This window comes from Schistocerca serialis, chromosome 1 (assembly GCF_023864345.2).
Source record: "Schistocerca serialis cubense isolate TAMUIC-IGC-003099 chromosome 1, iqSchSeri2.2, whole genome shotgun sequence".
In the NCBI taxonomy this organism is placed as follows: domain Eukaryota; kingdom Metazoa; phylum Arthropoda; class Insecta; order Orthoptera; family Acrididae; genus Schistocerca; species Schistocerca serialis.
The window spans coordinates 570,085,412-570,104,655 of NC_064638.1; the positions used below are offsets into that span (position 1 = coordinate 570,085,412).

General features: G+C 41.8%; 1 protein-coding gene across 1 annotated transcript in view; it reads left to right on the top strand.

Moving 5' to 3' along the window:
- Window positions 1–15,547, top strand: part of LOC126416350 (uncharacterized) — a 248,409-nt gene extending 232,862 nt beyond the window's left edge. The window contains exons 3-4 of the mRNA XM_050084064.1: window positions 14,258–14,414; window positions 15,121–15,547. Coding sequence (XP_049940021.1) covers window positions 14,258–14,414; window positions 15,121–15,313 — 350 coding nt within the window. The 3' untranslated portion in view covers window positions 15,314–15,547. The remainder of the gene's footprint in view (window positions 1–14,257; window positions 14,415–15,120) is intronic.
- Window positions 15,548–19,244: the final 3,697 nt, after the last annotated feature.

Below are 19,244 nucleotides of genomic sequence, written 5' to 3' on the forward strand. Positions count from 1 at the left end.
CACTCACGTACAGGAATTGGTGGCAGAGATGAGAGCTCATAAGTGACATGAAAAACTAAATATCGTTGGACCAGTCCAGTGTTGAACACCCAGACATTTGTAGTCTGACACATTTGGGAAGTCGGCAGTTCTAGTACCCGACCGGCCTCGCGCATATAGGTTTTCCGTGGTTTCCCTTAGTCACTTACCAGTAAGACAAATGCCGTTAGAGTTCTTTTGAAAAGGACATGGACGATGTCCTACCCCATCCTCCTCCTCTCTAATGAGATAATCGTCGACAGGGCATTACACCCTAAGCTTAAATGTATCGTTTTTTGTTACACGCACAACTACTGAGCCAAACGACTGCGCACGTCTGTTGGCATCTAAACACACTCGCTGCCCATGGGCACTTTATATAGCGAATTTACTGCTTTTGTGTGTTGTTGGTTGGCTGTTGTTTTACTGTTGTTTTTCAGCCTGAAGACTGATTTGACGGGCTATCTGCGGTAGTCAACACTTTGCAAACTTCATCTCCATGTAACTACTGCAATTTAAATCCATTTGAACCTGCTTGCTGTATTCAGGCTGTGGTCTCCCTCGAAAATTCTAATCACCACACTTGCCTCCGCTAACACAGCAACATAATTCTGTGATGGTGCAGGAAGCGTCCTATCTACCTGTCCCTTCTTTTAATAATGTTGAGATAAAGACTATTTTCTCCTTAATTCGATGGAATTCCCTTCGTTACTTACTCAGTCTACCCACCCAATCTTCAGCACTCTTCTGTAACACGATATTTGAAAAGCTTTTGTTCTCTTGTCTCTACAGTCCATCATTCGTGTTTTACTTCGGCAGGGTACGCCACAGACAAATACTTTCAGGCAAAACTTCACAACGCACACAAATTTGCAACGATATAACACATTTCTCCATTCGTGAAAAGTTTGTTATCGCAAGTCTGCGCTTTATATCTGCTCTACTTTGACAATCTTCACTTATTTTGCTGTCCGGCCCCGGTAGCTGAGTGGTCAGCGTGACAGAATGTCAATCCTAAGGGCCCGGGTTCGATTCCCGGCTGGTTCGGAGATTTTCTCCGCTCAGGGACTGGGTGTTGTGTTGTCCTAATCATCATCATTTCATCCCCATCGACGCGCAAGTCGCCGAAATGGCGTCAAATCGAAAGACTTGCACCAGGCGAACAGTCTACCCGACGGGAGGTCCTAGTCACACTACATTATTATTACTTATTTTGCTGCCCAAATAGCAAAATTCACAGACTATTTTTAGCGTCCCATTTCCTAACCTTATTCCCTCAGCGTCACCTGATTCAGTTCTATTACTCTTGTTTTATTTTTGTTGATCTTAATCTCTCAACCTCTTTTCAAGACTATGCCTTTCAACTGATCTTCAAAATCCTATGCCGTCTCAGTGATTCGCTGTCTCATTAGGATACATTACAATGGTCTCCTTTGCTGCTCGCTCCAAACACAGTTTGAATAACGCGGGGGACATGCTACGACCTGGTCTCTCTCCCTTCTCGAGCACTTATTCGATAAAGGCCCTATTAAGCAAGGAAATATCGGAGTGGTGAGTGAGGCGTCGTTCTTCGGTTCCTCGCTGGGAACTCTCCGCCGGCCGTAGCGTAGAGTTTCGTCGCGGAGGCCGGAAGCGGCACGGCGCTCTTTCACAGACAGCGCAACTTGAGGCGCGTTGCGCATACGAGAGACTTGCGGCCAACACAGCCCCACGTGCGGCGCTGCGCGCATCCACTGGCGCCGCGTCACGGCCGCCCCCTTACATCCGGCGCTCTGGGCTGCACCAAGAAAACCTCTCGTTCTGGACTCTGACGAGATCCGCGCCCCGTGTCCTGCACTAACAACGGCGCCTAGTTCTGCTTCGTTCCCCTAGCTGAAATTAAAATGGCGCAAGCGACTTCTAATCAAGCTGCGGGCCTATGGGTTATCGTCTCAGTTGTGCGACTGGATTCGTGATTTCCTGTCAGGAAGGTCGCAGTTCGTAGTAATAGACGGCAAATCATCAAGTAAAACTGAAGTGATATCAGGTGTTCCCCAGGGAAGCGTCCTGGGACCTCTGCTGTTCCTGATCTGTATAAATGATCTGGGTGACAATCTGAGCAGTTCTCTTAGGTTGTTCGCAGATGATGCTGTAATTTACCGTCTAGTAAGAGCATCCGAAGACCAGTATCAGTTGCAAAGCGATTTAGAAAAGATTGCTGTATGGTGTGGCAAGTGGCAGTTGACGCTAAATAACGAGAAGTGTGAGGTGAGGTGATCCACATGTATTCCAAAAGAAATCCGTTGGAATTCGATTACTCGATAAATAGTTGAATTGACAGCCTTGAGAATTGTACTAAGTACCTGGGTGTAAAAAGTACGAACAACTTCAGTTGGAAAGACCACATAGATAATATTGTGGGAAAGGCGAGCCAAAGGTTGCGTTTCATTGGCAGGACACTTAGAAGATGCAACAAGTCCACAGAGAGACAGTTTACATACACTCGTTCGTCCTCTGTTAGAATATTGCTGCGCGGTGTGGGATCCTTACCAGGTGGGATTGACGGAGGACATCGAAAGGGTGCAAAAAAGGGCAGCTCGTTTTGTATTATCACGTAATAGGGGAGAGAGTGTGGCAGATATGATCCGCGAGTTGGGATGGAAGTCATTAAAGCAAAGACGTTTTTGGTCGCGGCGAGATCTATTTATGAAATTTGAGTCACCAACTTTCTCTTCCGAATGCGAAAATATTTTGTTGAGCCCAACCTACATAGGTAGGAATGATCATCAAAATCAAATAAGAGAAATCAGAGCTCGAACAGAAAGGTTTAGGTGTTCGTTTTTCCCGCGCGCTGTTCGTGAGTGGAATGGTAGGGAGATAGTATGATTGTGGTTCGATGAACCCTCTGCCAAGCACTTAAATGTGAGTTGCAGAGTAATCATGTAGACGTAGATGTCGACGTGATGAGCAAGTAGTGAAGTATCCAGAACGAACCGGCAGTGTGCGCGCGCGCGCCACTTTGGAACTTCCTATTACATTAAAACTGAACAGGACTGGGAGTAGAACCAGGAATCTTAGCTTTTGCGAGTGCTACCCATGATGAATGTTGTTGAAATGTTTGGTGACTGGTCGAAAAGTTATATAAATCTTCCCACGCCGTGCCCATAGTGCAGCAACAATGATATTTTCAGTACGAAAAAATAGCCTTGGTTGTAAAAACAGAATAAGCTTTGGCATCTTTCGCCTTATGGAGGCATTTACAGAATTTTACTACTTACGACTAATGCATTACCAGCAGCTCCTATACGAATTCTGAAGATGCCCCAAATGGCGAAACGGGCCAATAAAATTTATACTGTTTTTGCAACCTAGATTGTTGTTCCTTACTCATTAAAATGTTCTCGGATCTCCAGCCGAGTCATGTGGTTAAAGTATCACCAGCTGAAGACAAAACACTCCTTGGTCATTGTCAAGTGGATTGGCTGCTGGAACGCCCTTACATGCTCCAGCTGCCGCGAGGCCCACGAGATGCACGGACTCTCAACGAACTTGTGACGTCACATCAGTTGCCTTGTCCAACACGCCGCGATCGCTCGACTACGTCAGAGGCCCACGGAAAATCAGTATGTCACTAAGAGTCTTAACTTTGTCACTTTATCAACAGCTTCCTAGTATTTAAAAGCGCAGATAAGAACTACTTAACTCGTTTGAAATACTAACTCGCTCCCCGCCGAAGATGGTCTCTGGTACTCGTAAGACGTGTAGTGTAGCGTGCTGTGACGCAGGTCACAGGCCCTGCTTACCTCGTTGGCTCCAGGCTGCCGGCTGTGACGTCACTAGTGCCCACGCAGGACCCACGAGAAAGACCGGCCGTGGCTCGTACGTCACAGCACGTGACACTGCGGGTCTTAAGAGAGCCAGCAGCCTCTCCGGCAGAGAGCGACTAACAATTTTAAATGAGTATAATAATCCTTCAGTGCTCGTTCAAACGCATGCAAGCTCTTGATAGCACTCGAGAAAATTAAGACCTTTACTGGGTGCCTTTCCAGTTACGTATTGATTTCACGTGGGCCATGCGGGGAGCCGAACGTTCGCAAACTGTAGCGGCCAAGCCGACTAGTGTGACAGAAATTCGTTGCTGGGCCCATATTTCTCGTGGACTCCGTGCCCGGTATCACCATATAAACATATGGTGACTCCGCATTACATGCGCTAGCTTCAACCTCTCTATCACTGGCTCGCACGCCGCACAGAGCTATAGTCCGCCGTCTCTACTGAGTGCCTCTTGAATGAAGTTGATTTAAGTAGCTCCTTTAATTACACTGTCGCAGAGGCCGTTCGTGCGAGCCACGATAGATGTTCAGATCTGATGCGATGATCATCTTCTAGAGCCAGCTCAGCTAAAACAGATTTTTCAGTATGGGGTAGGCGATAAAGCTTCTCGTGCTCCTTCTTGCGTTGTTCTGCAGTGCACCCTGTTTCGGCCACACTCGCAGGGTATTTCGTCAACACTAGGTGTTCTGCGAAATACCGCATCTTTAACTGTTCTCAGGAACGGCGGGATACTTGGCGGAGGCTTGATGATTGGTTAGAATTTTTGCCTCCCTTCTTACCCGTCACGACGTCACGGACATGCATAAATGCAGACTTGTTTGCTTGCTCTTAGTCGGTGGTCTTCTTGCGTTTCCTACTTCATCACGTCATTCATCTGTTGATCATTGTAGTCATTGTTTCTGAAGTCCTTGACTGGTGATCCACCTCACGGTGGAAGTTACCAGCTTCTGATACAGTTCTGCCGTGGCTCGCTTGTGGGACAGTCTAATTAAAGAAGCCACGGAAACAAAAATCACTGACAGCACTCGCAATAGACGGTGGCATGCAGTTGAGTGCGACGTCAGACCTAACGATCGTGAGAGGAAAAGTGGGCACATCGAACGAGGAGTTCATGTATGTCCAATATTGCCCTTACTTGGGGATCCGTGGGCACCAGTAACATGACAGTCGGCATCTGAAGGATACATTAGCTGCCCATCAGCAGTAATTCCAATTGACAATGGCCAAGAAGTGCTTGCTCGAAAGATCGTACCATGTTAACCACTTGATGATGCGGTTGGAAGCCCGGGAATATTTTATTCGATGTTACCACCGCGACAAACTGCATTCTTAGCTTCCCGTGGCCACTGTTCCGTTAAAGTAGACATCTCATTCACTTTCTGTGCCTATATATTTCGTGCACGTTGTATGTTTTTCAACATGTATCACATAATGGCATTAACTGAATAAACATTCTCATTCTGTGCAGCAGAGCAGACAACATGTTTATAATGGACTCCGGCAATTGTCTTAGTTGCCCGAAGCTAGTAAAGATGACGATGTACTTTCTTGTTGCTAGCCACCAGTACCAAGGAAAAAATCTCTTAAAACTACTCCGAAAAAGAATATTCTTCCACTTGCATTTCATAGTTTTGTGTGTGAGCGCTGAATGGCTATTTTATGTTAATTTGGAGAGAGAGAACGGACGGATTAGAACTGTGGCTAATCTGCACTTGAACCAGAAGCCTTACCTTGAGCTGTGGATCTAACTTGAAAGTATGCAAAAAAGCTTCTGAGAAGTTGGGAAAGTAGACGCGAGGTACTGGCAGAATAGGCGCTCCGAAGACGATTTATAAGCCGTGCTTAGACAGCTCACGTAATAAGTGCAGGGTCCGCTAAAGGCACATTCCCGAGTTCGACACTCGACCTGGCACTTAGTTTTGATCTGCCAGGAAGTATTACAGTTATATTTTTCCTCAATCCAAAAGATTCTGCACATGTTACTGCTCAATCTTTCACTACTAGTATGTCCGCTCGTTGCACGACATTCACCAATGTTGCAAAATCTACGTAAATAAAAACTTGAATGTTCGTTTGTTCAAACTCGTAAATCTCAGAACGTTATCCGCAGATTCCTTTCCAGATTTTGACACAACGTTGCTTTCCAAAATATATAACCTATAAAACGAAAAAGTTATTACCAAAACTCTCAACAAGGTCTTAAGATTTACTTCAAACTTTCACACAATTGTATAGTGAAGTTTCGTATGGACATAATATGTATATTTTTAATATTCAAATATATATGTCATATATTAAAGGAAATATTGTTACCAAAAATATCAAGGTACTCGACCGCTTTACTACAAATTTAACCGTCAGTGTAATAAACGTTTGGCGATGTGTAGTTGTATATCTTTAATGTACGTAATACATAAATGTACAGGGTTTTTCTCCTAAGAGTCGCCAGGCGCATTTTCTCTGGTGTTTCGGCAGGTATTTCCAGTTTAGTTTTTACAATGTGTAGCTGAAGTCGGCTCCAAAAAATACTGCTAATGAAGTCTTCCATGCGACACACATTGTCGACGGAACGCGTTGGTCTGTTTCCTGTTACAAACAAAATTTCTTTTAACTCTTGTGTGTTTCCACAAACATGTGCTTTCTCCTTTCTTTTCCATTGAACTAGACTGAGCCACAGCAATACGTGGCCGGGAACATGTAGGAACTGATAAAAAGTGGAAATTGAATCACAAGACAAAGTTGGGACCTATGTGAAATTTCGTTCAAGTATATCAGACTAACCGGAGACAGTACCAGAAATGTATGCAGCTTAGGTAACTGTAAATGGCTTTTTTTTGTACATTAGAGAGGATAAAGTACTTCTGAAACTAAATATGTAAAATTAAATCATCTTGAATCCAGGGACGATTTCGGTGTGTGGAGCTGATGTAGGGAGTAAGTCAAGAGAAATAGCCACATTATTGAACGTGTGCGCATAAATGCACCGCGATATAAGAATAACGAAATTCAGAGGCTTCCACGTGCCATATCCGCTGTCATAAGGCATCACAGATCCCATTTTGATCCAAGCTGTATTAAGCTCATATGAGCGCACAGGGGCATTTTGCGTTGTCGTAAAACGAGCATCATCGTGCCGCAGAAAGAACAGCATGATACAATAACGGCCATAAATGTGTACTGGTGGACTGGGATGGGCGAACAAAAGTTTGATGGGAATGGCAACGCAAAATGGGTGGCGCCCCCATTCCTACTTCAGCGTTGTGTCCAGTATTATTCTTCGAATGTTCCTCATTTTTGCATGTTTTCGTCCATAGATTACCGATATAAACGACACAAATTTCCTTTTACTATAACTGTTGCGTTTCCAGTTTCGAACAACTTTCTAGTCCACAGCTTTATAAGGTCCATGACTATGTAGTTACTTGTAATTAGTCCTTAATTCCCCTCAAATTTACTTTTTCAGGTGGCTCTATCATCTTTTGACTCGAAAATAACCATGTACTGTTCTCTAACAGTTTAGTTTTCTTGAAACGGCAGAGACTCGGTAAATCTTAGGTATATCAAACGGTTTTGAGATTGACTGCATGTAAATGGTTGTCGGTAGCAGGCAGCTGTTCCACAAACATTACTTTGTTGGCCCATCACGTCAATTACAATCCTGAATGGCACTTTAGAGGTTTAAAAAATGAGAATCGGAAACTTTCTCAGGTACATGATCCTCAAGGCAGCTTCGGATTCACCTGTAAATCATTGACGATCTCTCTAGAGTATTTGCGACGGATCTTTAGTGGTCGTCACCCACTTAAAGCATTTCCAGCTAACGAAATTTTTATACGTTAGTAAAAATTCAGAAGAAATATTGGACATCCCTATTTTTAGTCTAGAATCTCGTGAAATATTTTTCAAAGGGAGATTGGCAGTCATTACGAAAAACACGAACTTTACAAGAAATTTTCAAGAAAAATACACCATGTGATCAAAAGTATCCGGACACGCCAAAAACATAAGTTTTTCATATTAGGTGCAGTGTGCTGCCACCTACTGCCAGGTACTCCATATCAGCGACGTCAGTAGTCATCACGAGAGAGCAGAATAGGACACTCCGCGGAACTCACGGACTTCGAACGTGATTGGGTGTCACTTGTGTCATACGTCTGTACACGAGATTTCCACATTCCTAAATATCCCTAGGTCCACTGTTTCCGATGTGACAGTGAAGTGGAAACATGAAGGGACACGTACAGCACAACAGCGTACAGGCCAAACCGTCTGTTGACTGACAGAGACCGCCGACAGTTGAAGAGGGCCGTAATGTGTAATAGGCACACATCTATCCAGACCATCACACAGAAATTCCAAACTGCATCAGGATCTCCTGTAAGTTTTCTGACAGTTAGCCGGGAGGCGAGAAAACTTGGATTTCGTGGTTGAGCGGCTGCTCATAAGCCACACATCACGCCGGTAAATGCCAAACGCCGCCTCTCTTGATGTAAGGAGCGTGAACATTAGCGATTGAACAGTGGGAAAACGTTGTATGGAGTGATAAATCACGGTACACAATGTGGCAGGGTGTGGGTATGGCGAATGCCCGGTGATCATCTGCCAGCGTGTGTAGTGCCAACAGTAAAATTCGGAGGCGGTGGTGTTATGGTGTGATCGTGTTTTTCATGGAGGGGGCTTGCACCGCTTGTTGTTTTGCGTGACTATCATAACACAGGCGTACATTGATGTTTTAAGCACCTTCTTTCTTCCCACTGTTGAAGAGCAATTGGGAGATGGCGATTGCATCTTTCAACACGATCGAGCACTTGTTCATAACGCACGACCTGCGGCGGAGTGGTTACACGACAATAATATCCCTGCAGTGGATTGGCCTGCACTGAGTCCTGAACTGAATTCTATAGATCACCTTTGGGGTGTCTTGGAACGCCGACTTCGTGCCAGGCCTCACCGACCGACGTCGATACCTCTCCTCAGTGCAGCACTCCGTGAAGAATGGGTTTCCATTTCCCAAGAAGCCTTCCATCACCTGATTGAACGTATGCCTACGAGAATCGAACCTGTCATCAAGGCTAAGGGTGGGCCAACACCATATTGGATTCCAGCATTACCGATGGAGGGCGCCACGTACTTGTTTTCAGCCAGGAGTGTGGTTCTTTCATCAACCTGTAGAAAAAGCGAGAAGCTCAAACATACGTGAACTGAAAAATGTATGAACGTTCGTAAAGGTCATGCATGCATATTTTATCGGTAATTTAAAGTATTTAGTGACAAAATTAAATACTGTGAGAGGTGTGAAACGGTTCAGCCTGCGTAACGAAAAATGTCGTCACCAATGAATTTTACGCTCAATTGTACCTCCCAGAAACTCGCAGCGAGAAAGTTGCGAAGGAAACTATAAAATTAATTTTATAATATCTGTGACATCATTACTGTAGCGTGTGCCCTATGAAAGATGTTTATTCACGAGTATGTCCATACGCGTCAGTGTGCGGGATTTGCGTCTCCCTTGTATAATTCTTATTCCGACGGCTCGCCGTAATAAACCAAGAATGTCCCATTCCTCCCTAGATCGTCAAACATGCTGCTGTTACGACTTATCACTGCATCTTCGCCGCAGATATATTGTATACTACACAAATAAACTAAACAAAAGTGCCTGTACTTACTTTCAGGCACCATCTCCCTTAGAGGTCGTGCCAATATATTTGTTCGTATGATTTTGCGAAAACAACGTATCGTCCAGGTAAGACACAGGCCTATTGTCCTCCGTGTGCAATAAATGCATAAATCGCAAAAAGCGTAACTTTCAAGACGACAGTAGACACTCATTCCATAAATTTGCGTCCATTGCTACATTTTTGAATTGAAAAGCTGCTGGTGTATAACTGGGACATCTGATCGCATGCTGACACACTACACTTCGAACTAGTTTTTTTTTTTTTTTCCTACATCAAATAAGTTGGTTTCACTGTGCAGCAGCGAAGGCCTCCTCATGTTATAAACTACGAGGATCGTTCAATAAGTAACGCCCCACATTTTTTTCTCAGAACATAGTTATTGCTAAGAGTCAGAATTTGGTGACAATATACGTCAGCACATCTCGTCCCTGTCCTATTTTTCTACATAGTCTCATCACGTTCTATGGCAGTACGCCAACGTCGTGGAAGACTGTGTATTCCCTGCTGGTAAAAGCTCTTGTCTTGAAGGCATAGTCATGTTTTCACTGCATCCATGGCGGAAAGGCCTCCCCGTCGATCTCAAAACGCTGCAACAATTCAGATGAAATGGCCATTCTTTGAATCTTGTGGTCCGCTGTGAGCATTCGTGGAACCCATCTTGAGGACCTCTGAATATCCGATAGTCTCGATCATTGCACACGCTCTTCCAATGCTGACCGACAACTGTACAGCCAATTGTCCAGTTGTGATACACCGGTCGGCACGAATGTCATCCGCACGATTCAGCATGTCTGGAGCAGAGGCTGTGACAGGATGTTTCGAGCGTGGCTGATCATGGAGCTCTGTTTTCTGCATTTCCTGAGGCTGTAACTTTCTTACCCATTGCTCAACTGTACTCCTATCAACTACAGCATCGCCCTACACTGCACACAAACGTTTATGGATGTTCACCACGGTTTCTTTTTCTGCACACAAGAATTCAATAACAGCACGCTGCTTGTAGTGTGACTCGTATGTAGACGCCATTTTGACGCTGTAACACGGCTCTGCCATCCTCCAGAATGGTTCGAAACGTCACCGGCGCACGTAACGAACATCACATGTGGAGCACCTACAAGGACGTTTGAGTATAATATTAATGGCTTTTTTAAAAAACTGTGGGGTATTACTTATTGAAAGACCCTCGTATGAAAGGAAACGTTTGAGGTCGGTGATTTCCATACCTCCTGCAAAATGATTTCTGGCATAGAAAAAGATCGTCCAACAACAACGTAACTGCTCATTTTCTGAGTTACGGACGTTCGGAATGAGATTATTTATTTGACATTAACGATGTAATATTTTCATTCGCAGGCAAATATTTCATTCTTTACAATCGTTATTCTTGTTCTTCCGTGATATTCAAAATTCTCTCTATCTATTGGGCCTTCTCTCTTCTACGGAGTAAAGTACTTGATGCTTCGTTGACTGCCATCTGGAGAGTTCCGTGTGGTAGAGGGCGTTATATTGTAAAAATTTGTCAAGTTATATTTCCAGTTGAGACCGTGGAGCATTTGCTATGCAGGAGATGTTAATTCTCGAACATTTCTATCCTTAGTCCTTACAGCCCAGTGTTAAGCCTAGAAAATATAGCGCGCTCGCACAGACTCAGATGAGCTGTCGACAAGGGCTATTTGGCAGAGCAGAGATAAAGCACTAGATTGCCGCGCGATTAGAGGGGCACGTGACGGCAGAAGACAGTTCTGCGAGCCGCATCATATGCGGCGTGGTGTGCACATTGTCTGAACAGACGTCCGCTTCTCAGAACAAACCGCAACACGGCTAAAGCTCTGCGTAGCACTTGTGTGCGGTGAGTCATTGCGAAACACTGACTGCAAGCGATATCAGTTCTCCACACAGGTATCCTAGTAATACAAACGATGGCTCTTCCGTAGTGGAACAAATATGCTTTTCCTGTAAGCAGTTCAGATTTCCTTTTCCAGTTTCCCAGCAAAGAAGGTTGGACGATTATGGACCCTCACAAAAATGCTTATGAGTATTAACTTCTAATAGTCAGGGTTGACAGTCATGAAGAATATTCGCCGGTGAACGGAAAAATCATTTGTTTCACAAATGCAGTTTCGGTCTTTGCGCCATTTTCAGGAGCTGCAAATGATTTTGCTTTACCACATGTCACACTTTAAAATCCTCAGCCATGTATCCATGTCATGGTCAAAAACAAACCCTCCCACCTTACAAATACATCGGATGAGTGTGAAGCTCTGTACATAATTTTACGTGTGACGTGTGTGTGTGTGTGTGTGTGTGTGTGTGTGTGTGTGTGTGTGTGTGTGTGTGTGGGGGGGGGGGGGGGTGAGGGGGGGGGTTGTTCTGCCTTGTCGGATACCTATATCCAGAAAAAATGGTGTACCTCAGGGTTCCGTCCTGAGTGTTGTCCTCTTTGCTATCGCCATTAACCCTATCATGACCTGTCTCCCATCAGGCATCTCCGGCTCCCTTTTTGTTGGCGATTTCGTCATCTATTGCAGTTCTCCACAGACCTGTCTCTCTGAGTGGTGTTTTGATCATCTTTAATCCTGGAGCATCGACAATGGCTCTCACATTTCCACTGACAAAACCGTCTGTATTAATTTCTGGTGGCACAAATGGTTTCTCCCACCATCTTTACAACTTGGGCCTGTTGCCCTTCCATTCGTTGAAACTCCTGGGGGCTCACGCTCCTCCCCTGTATCTTACCTGGCATCTTGCTGTATGCAGTTCCTCAATGTCCTGTGGGCCCCCAAGGTACTTCCTGGGGTGGCGATCAAACCACGATCCTCCATTTGTACCGGTCCCTTGCCATTCGAAACTCTACGATGGGTGCTTTGTTTATAGGTCTGCATCCCCATCCCTCTTACGCCGTCGCAACACCATCCACTATTATGGCATCCATTTGGCCACAGGCGCCTTTTAGGCCTAAACCATCCTGGTTGAGAGTCTGTATGCTAGAGCTGAGGAACTACCTCGGTCCTATAGCCGTGACTTTCTCCTCAGCCGGTATGTAAGTCGTTTGTCTGCCATGCATGGCCACCCATCCTATGCTGCCTCCTTTGATGATTCCTTTGATCACCAGTATGAGGCTCGTCCTTCTTCTCTGTTACATCCTCGAGTCTGCTTTCAGCACTTGCTAGGGCAGCTTAACTTCACATTACCTACACCTTTCATGACCTTCACGTGGAACCTCGCGATAGTACGTTTGTATACACTGGTGGTTCTTGTACTGACCGTGGGGTCAGGAGTGCCTTCATCATTGGCACCCGTGTCTTAGAATATCTGCTTCCGGCATGCTGCTCAGTATTTACAACTGAGCTCTTCGCCCAGTATCAGGTCACAGAGTAAATCCGGTGATACAGCCTTTTCAATTGTCACCTGCTCAGACTCACTCAGACTCGAAAATATATGTGCACTGTACACTGCCAATCCGTTAGTGGAATGGGTCCAGGAAAACTCTCACTTGCTCACTCTTGGTGGAGGCAGTGTGATGTTTCTGTAGGTTCCTGGTCATGTTGGTCTGCCAAAAAACGAGGCTGCTGCCAAGGCTGCAGTTCTCGTACCTCAGCCCACTAGATCCTATATTCCCTCTGATGATCTGAGTTGCTCTCTGTGTGTTCCTTTGGCATTGCCAATGGTCTTCCCTTCATGCTTCATGGAAATAAACTCCAGCTCTATTAAGCCTCTCCCAATGGCTTGGACCACCTCCGCTAGGTTCTCCCACCGGGAGGAGGTAATTTTAATTAGTCTGCGTAATGGGCACTGCCTTTTTAACCATTGTATTGGCGCTACCCCACCGCTCTGTACGCATTGCGCCCAAGTTTTAACTGTTGGCTGCTTCCTGATGGAATGCCCATTTTTTTAACCGTTTATTGTCCTGCTTGGGTTTGCCATCTGAGTTATTGACCGTTTTAGCAAATGATGCGCATGCTGTTGACCACATTTTACTTTTTTATCTGTCAAGGCAATATGGCAAAGGCCGTTTCATTTTTAGTTTTGGACCTTTGTTTCTGTATGGTGTCTTTTGTAACCCTTTCTTCATGTGCCTGTTTTTATCAGCCCTCTCTTATTTCAATTGGGACTGATGTATAGTCGTTTTTTAACTCCTGCCTTCATGTTCTATAGTTTTGACTTGGGTGCGTATGACATCAGTTGTTTCTTGCTCCCTAAAGCAAAACAAAACCATACCAAACCACATCTTTACAGTGGAAACTTCGATAATGACATTGGATGTCAGAATTCAGTTGTCTTTTCATTTGAATGATATGTCAGATCATGTAGGAGCAATGTTTTGTGCTTGACTAGCCATCTAGACAACAGCTGTTTGGCATTAACATAATCCACCTTCAGCACATCACAGGATCTCTATTAACATAGGTTGTTTATTTAGTTAAAAGATTCTCAGGGGAGCAGTCATTAATGTAACAGAGACATGTAACCTTCCCAAGAAATACTTTACTCTGAATTAATAATTAATGTTGCATCACTGTGATTTGGTCAAATTATTGAAACTTAATCATGTAGCATATTTTGCATTTACAATAATGATCGGCAGTAAGGTTTAAAAGAACAGTCGTGTAAACAGTGAACCACTGACACACACTCAATGAGATTTGGACAGTAAATTTGAAGTGCTAAACACTAAAATAAATTATAACTAATACTGAGAGACTTTTTGTTTGCTTCTTTGCTTATGTATACTGTTTTTGTTCCAGAAACAATTCGGCCTGAAAGAGAGAGTACAGCCACACCACTGCTGTCCAGTGCAGAGGAGCTGAACTCTGCAGCAGTGCTGGCGGCAATCATCATTGGTGTTCTACTGACAGTCTCACTCCTCTTCTCACTTGCTCTGCTAATAGACTGCAGAAACAGGTCTGAATTTTTCAGTGAATATTTCCATCCATAAGTTTCTTTTAATCAAGGAAAATGTTTCTCGTGTGTAAATGCATCAGTCAGAAAGGGTGATAACCATAATGATTTGGATTTTGAAATTCTCAGATTTTCTTCAAAGACAATGTATGAAATTTATTCCTTTACAAAGCACATTTGTGCACACATTCAGTTTAGCCATTGAAAACGATCTAAAACCGGTGCCCTGCTCCAAATATTTCTGAACCAAATTCATAGTATGTTCATATTATGTCCATGTAATGTCTGATGCTGATACACAAACTAATAAAATTGAGGTAAATAAAATTATCCAGAATGTTGTCCCCAAAACTGAAAACACCTTATGGAGATCATTTCATACATGAGAAACATATTAAATGTTAGTCTGTCATGTATTTCAGATGTGTTTTTTTTTTCTCTCTCTCTTTAAATTCTTCAATACTCCTTCTTTCTAGTACATTTCATAGTCTCCGATTAAAAATTGGCATGCTAAGAGTTTGTACACTTTATTTTCATTGTAGTATCAAGTTTTGTTGTTTTGACAAGAAGTGGTGATGATAGCAAAGAACATACAAAATATTTGCTTCACATGAGTAATACTACTAAACTTCACAGAAGTATATATATATAAGAAAGGTTTATGCTTCCCAAATATCAGTAACACTAAATTTAATTAATGTTGTTGCAGGAAACGAGAGGCATCTAAGCATGGAACACCGAGGAAAGTACGGGTCATTAGAAAGTTACCAGTGCTTATTCCTGGTCGTAATGTGAATGGAGATGCTCTCGCCTTTGTTAACAAGATCTGCACTGAGAACTCCATGACTTCACCAGTTACATCAGTCCCACCTGTTTCATCTGCAAGAGAAGAGATCTGTTAAAGAAAAGCCATTGAACAAATCTTGAAATTGTGCTTTTCAACCAGGCAGTTTGATAAAAAGACTGAAATCAGTGAGAATTTCAGATATATTTATTATATCAGTTGATATACAGAATTTTATACATGTACATAAAATCTATATAATTGTTCCTTTATATTTTTAAGCATTTTTAAAGAGATGTCTATAATATGCTAGTCATTCCTAAAGAAAATAAACTGTTTAACTTACACTAAATTTGTTTTGTTTTATAAGTGCTCAAATGCTCAGAAAATGCTACATGTAAAGACTTGGAAATTATGACTTCTGATTTTGGTACATGCCGATCGTTAAATTAGTTCTGCCGGATGTCTAAACCAATAGGATTTTGACCAGTTTTCGACAGCATCTTTCGAGGATGACTGTTAGTCCATTGGTATTATTCTTAATTAGCTGTGATCTCAATTACACTTATGTTATTGAAGTATATGAACTGATTATGGCAATTAGTTCTACAATGAATTAACTGTGCAATTAGTATTTATTACACAAGAAATGTACAGGAAACCTCAAGCTGATTCAAGTATTAGCAGTTCATAAAAATTAAATGGTGACATACAATGTCGATCTAACTGTACATATCCTTCTTGTTCTTCACCACACAACACTAAATACTTCGTTCAAATTTTTACTGAATGAGTGTTCATTACATAACCAACCAGTACCCCACAATCTCTCTCACCAGTCACATAGTGCATCGAACACAACAGTAAGTACAATGAACAACAGATTTATGGGGAAATTACATATACATAACTATAAGTATCTCAGATTATAAAAGAAGACATGACCACTCCTTACAGACTACAAAAGAGCACAAAAGCTGTCTGTACTGGACCTCTTCCATGAGGAAAGAGAAGTATTTTCTAACAGTTACGGAATATTTCATCAGTTCTTGGAGGAACATAGACATATTAACAACTTGAATACACAGTATTAATGTTCCACAATGTTGTGGAATATTAAAGCTATGCATTCAAGTACTCAGGCAGTATTTTTGTGTTACAAACACCTAAAAGGATCAGTTGCAAGGTGTGGTACACTCAGCTTACATCCAAAAGTGAAAGTGAATTACCAGTTTGGTGATATAATCAACAGTAAAACTGAGAACTGTGTTCCATCAGATGTCCTGTTTTGCTTTTAAAATTTTCAGTGGCTGTTTTTTTAGTGGGAAGGGCTGCAGTCTGTAGATTGCAGAAGAATTATGTTTCCAATCTTTTTGGAATGTTTTGCATCTCCTGCATTATACACTGAGAGGCCAGAATTACCATGTATACATAAGCACTGCCACAGTATATGGCTTAATCACTTAAACTAGTCTAGTGAAGGGTGTTTTAATTTAACTACCCTGAAAACAAGATGCCAAGCTAAGCAGCTATCTGAAAAGTTGTAATTGGCCACATATTAAGTGCAATGAAATTGTTGTTTCCATCTACCATGGTGGCAACCAACTCCATAAATTTATCATTAAATCTGTAATTAAAAGGAAGTAGCAGACTGCAGTCTGAATAAATGAAAAGTAACAGAAATACTGCCATTCACTTACAGCATATTTCTCGCATATAACCAGTAGATTACAAGCATTTGACAATCGGAAATCTGTCTCTCTTTATAAGTGAAAACAATCCTTTTTGCATTAAATTTGTTTTTAATGTCTCATTTTTTATTCCAGAAACATTTCAATGTCTATAGACAGTCTCTCACACAATCCTTTGGAGAGCTACAAAGTACTGAAAAATTGTATCTATTGTTACTTCCCTAGCATAATTAGTGAATTATGCAATTCCTTATTATTACTATTTTTTGTTGTTGTGATTTGTAACAAAATGGATTGATTCCTTCCCTCTGTTCTTTTTATGAAATGTCTTCAGTATTACCATTTCTAAGGAATGTGGACATTACCTAAAGATTTTGAATATTGATGCAGTACTTGTCCAACTTACCTTCGGTACCTGTCACCTTCTTTTGGTTATTTGGCATCTATCATTATAGTTGGTTGACCCGAAATTTTCATTGTCATTGTTCATTTGTAATCATATATCTGATTACTAACTTCCATACAGAGTAGATTAAAAAGACATGTGAGCAACTATTAGCATTTATGCATCTAATGATGAAAATATGTTAGCAACTTCTGCACCCTTCTAGTTCAAATAATTAGTTTCCAGAGTAAAAACATTGTTGATGAAATAGTTTGCCTAAAAAAGGGTTACTACCAGCATAATTCAATAGGAATTTTCATTTCCCTATTCATTTATTCACAAATATAAATCTTTAACTGTAAATTGTGAAAACTAATAAACAGTGGCTAAATTCAGTTTTACTATTCTAAAATTGTGAAAGTAGGCTGCTGGAAGCCATTTTCAGTCTGTCTATGGTGAGCAACATCTAACTCCATAAATATAGGATAATGTACTGCAGATGTTGCAGAACAAATTAAAAGTCTGAAAATGTACCACATTTTATCTAGAGTCCGTCTCCTGAAGCTCAATCCATGATTCAGTGACTATGAACTCTTAATTAACTTCATGGACTCTGTCATTACAATAATACAAACTGCAACAATGTGATCTTTCCAAATGGTAATTACTGTGCACATTGTGTTTGTACCAGTTAGATTGTAAGATTTGATTTGGATCTGAAAGATAGTATGTTAAGAGTATAATTCTGAGAGTGTATTACATATTTGTTAGCCACACATGGCTTTTGTGTAAATTCAGTGTTAGATTACTACAATCGAACAATCATGTTATAGGACATCAAGCAAGTTTAGTATGTGGCTAGCTGCTTATCTATACATAATTTAAATATGAGACTCAAACTGGCCATAAAAAGCAGTCCATTCGACATTAAGTACAATTAAAGTATCTGAATTGTAAATTCAGTGTGGCTCACATTCGTAGCCTACTGCCCCATCACGAGCTTCTCAGCCAGTTTACACGAAGGCAAAGCATTACCGAAAGCATATTTATACAGGTAACAATTGTGCTACAGGTATCTCTGGTGTTCCTAAATCTGTTATGGCAAATGCCAGGACAGTTCCTTTGAAAGAGAATAGGATAGATAACCTCCCCCTTCAAACTGAGTCTTAATATTGAATGATCTTTCACTTGGACCTTAATCTTCCTTCCTTCCTTCTTCCAGAAAACACTTGCTAATGACATGGGGCACATATCCTCATACAAAAACTGCAATCAAATGTGAGTTGCAGACTTTGGAAACCATTTCCCGATGTCCCTCTAGGACCAATTGATCTTGTGACTGAGAACTTGCTGGCAAGAGTAGAGGATAACAGTATCATAAATGTTGTCTCCCCTTAACCACAGGATTAAATTTTTAATTTAATTTACCATTGCAACTTACTTTGTGAGTACTTCTTATATTGTAAATATTTTGCGCATTGCTTGATATATTTCATGAGAACTCTAAAATTCATTGCCAATTAATGACATTTAGCATTTCAAAGCAGAGTATTGATAAGGATGCTATTCTAAAGTTCCTCTAACAGAATCACTATTGTACAAGGTGCAAACATTAGTTTTCTGTGATTATGAAAGACTGTCACTTAGCTCTTGGCAGGTGGTTCGTGGGGAATGTTTAGTTTCCACAGGTATGGATGAAACTTTCATAAATATGTCCAAGCCACATCTTTAAGGAATGTGATTAAGTAAAAGAGATCATCAATTTGAAGGTTTATTCTCAACACATGATAGTCTTAAAACAGTTCGAATTTTCCCTCTGACAAATCTGTTTTTCAGAAACAGCTAGTTTCACAATTGTAGGTTGCAGAGAAGAATAAAGTTTTTGACAGAACCACAATACCTGATGTAAAATTATGGTTATTGGTATTTGAAGTGTGTAAATATATGTCCATTATTCTTCTTAGAAGAAAATC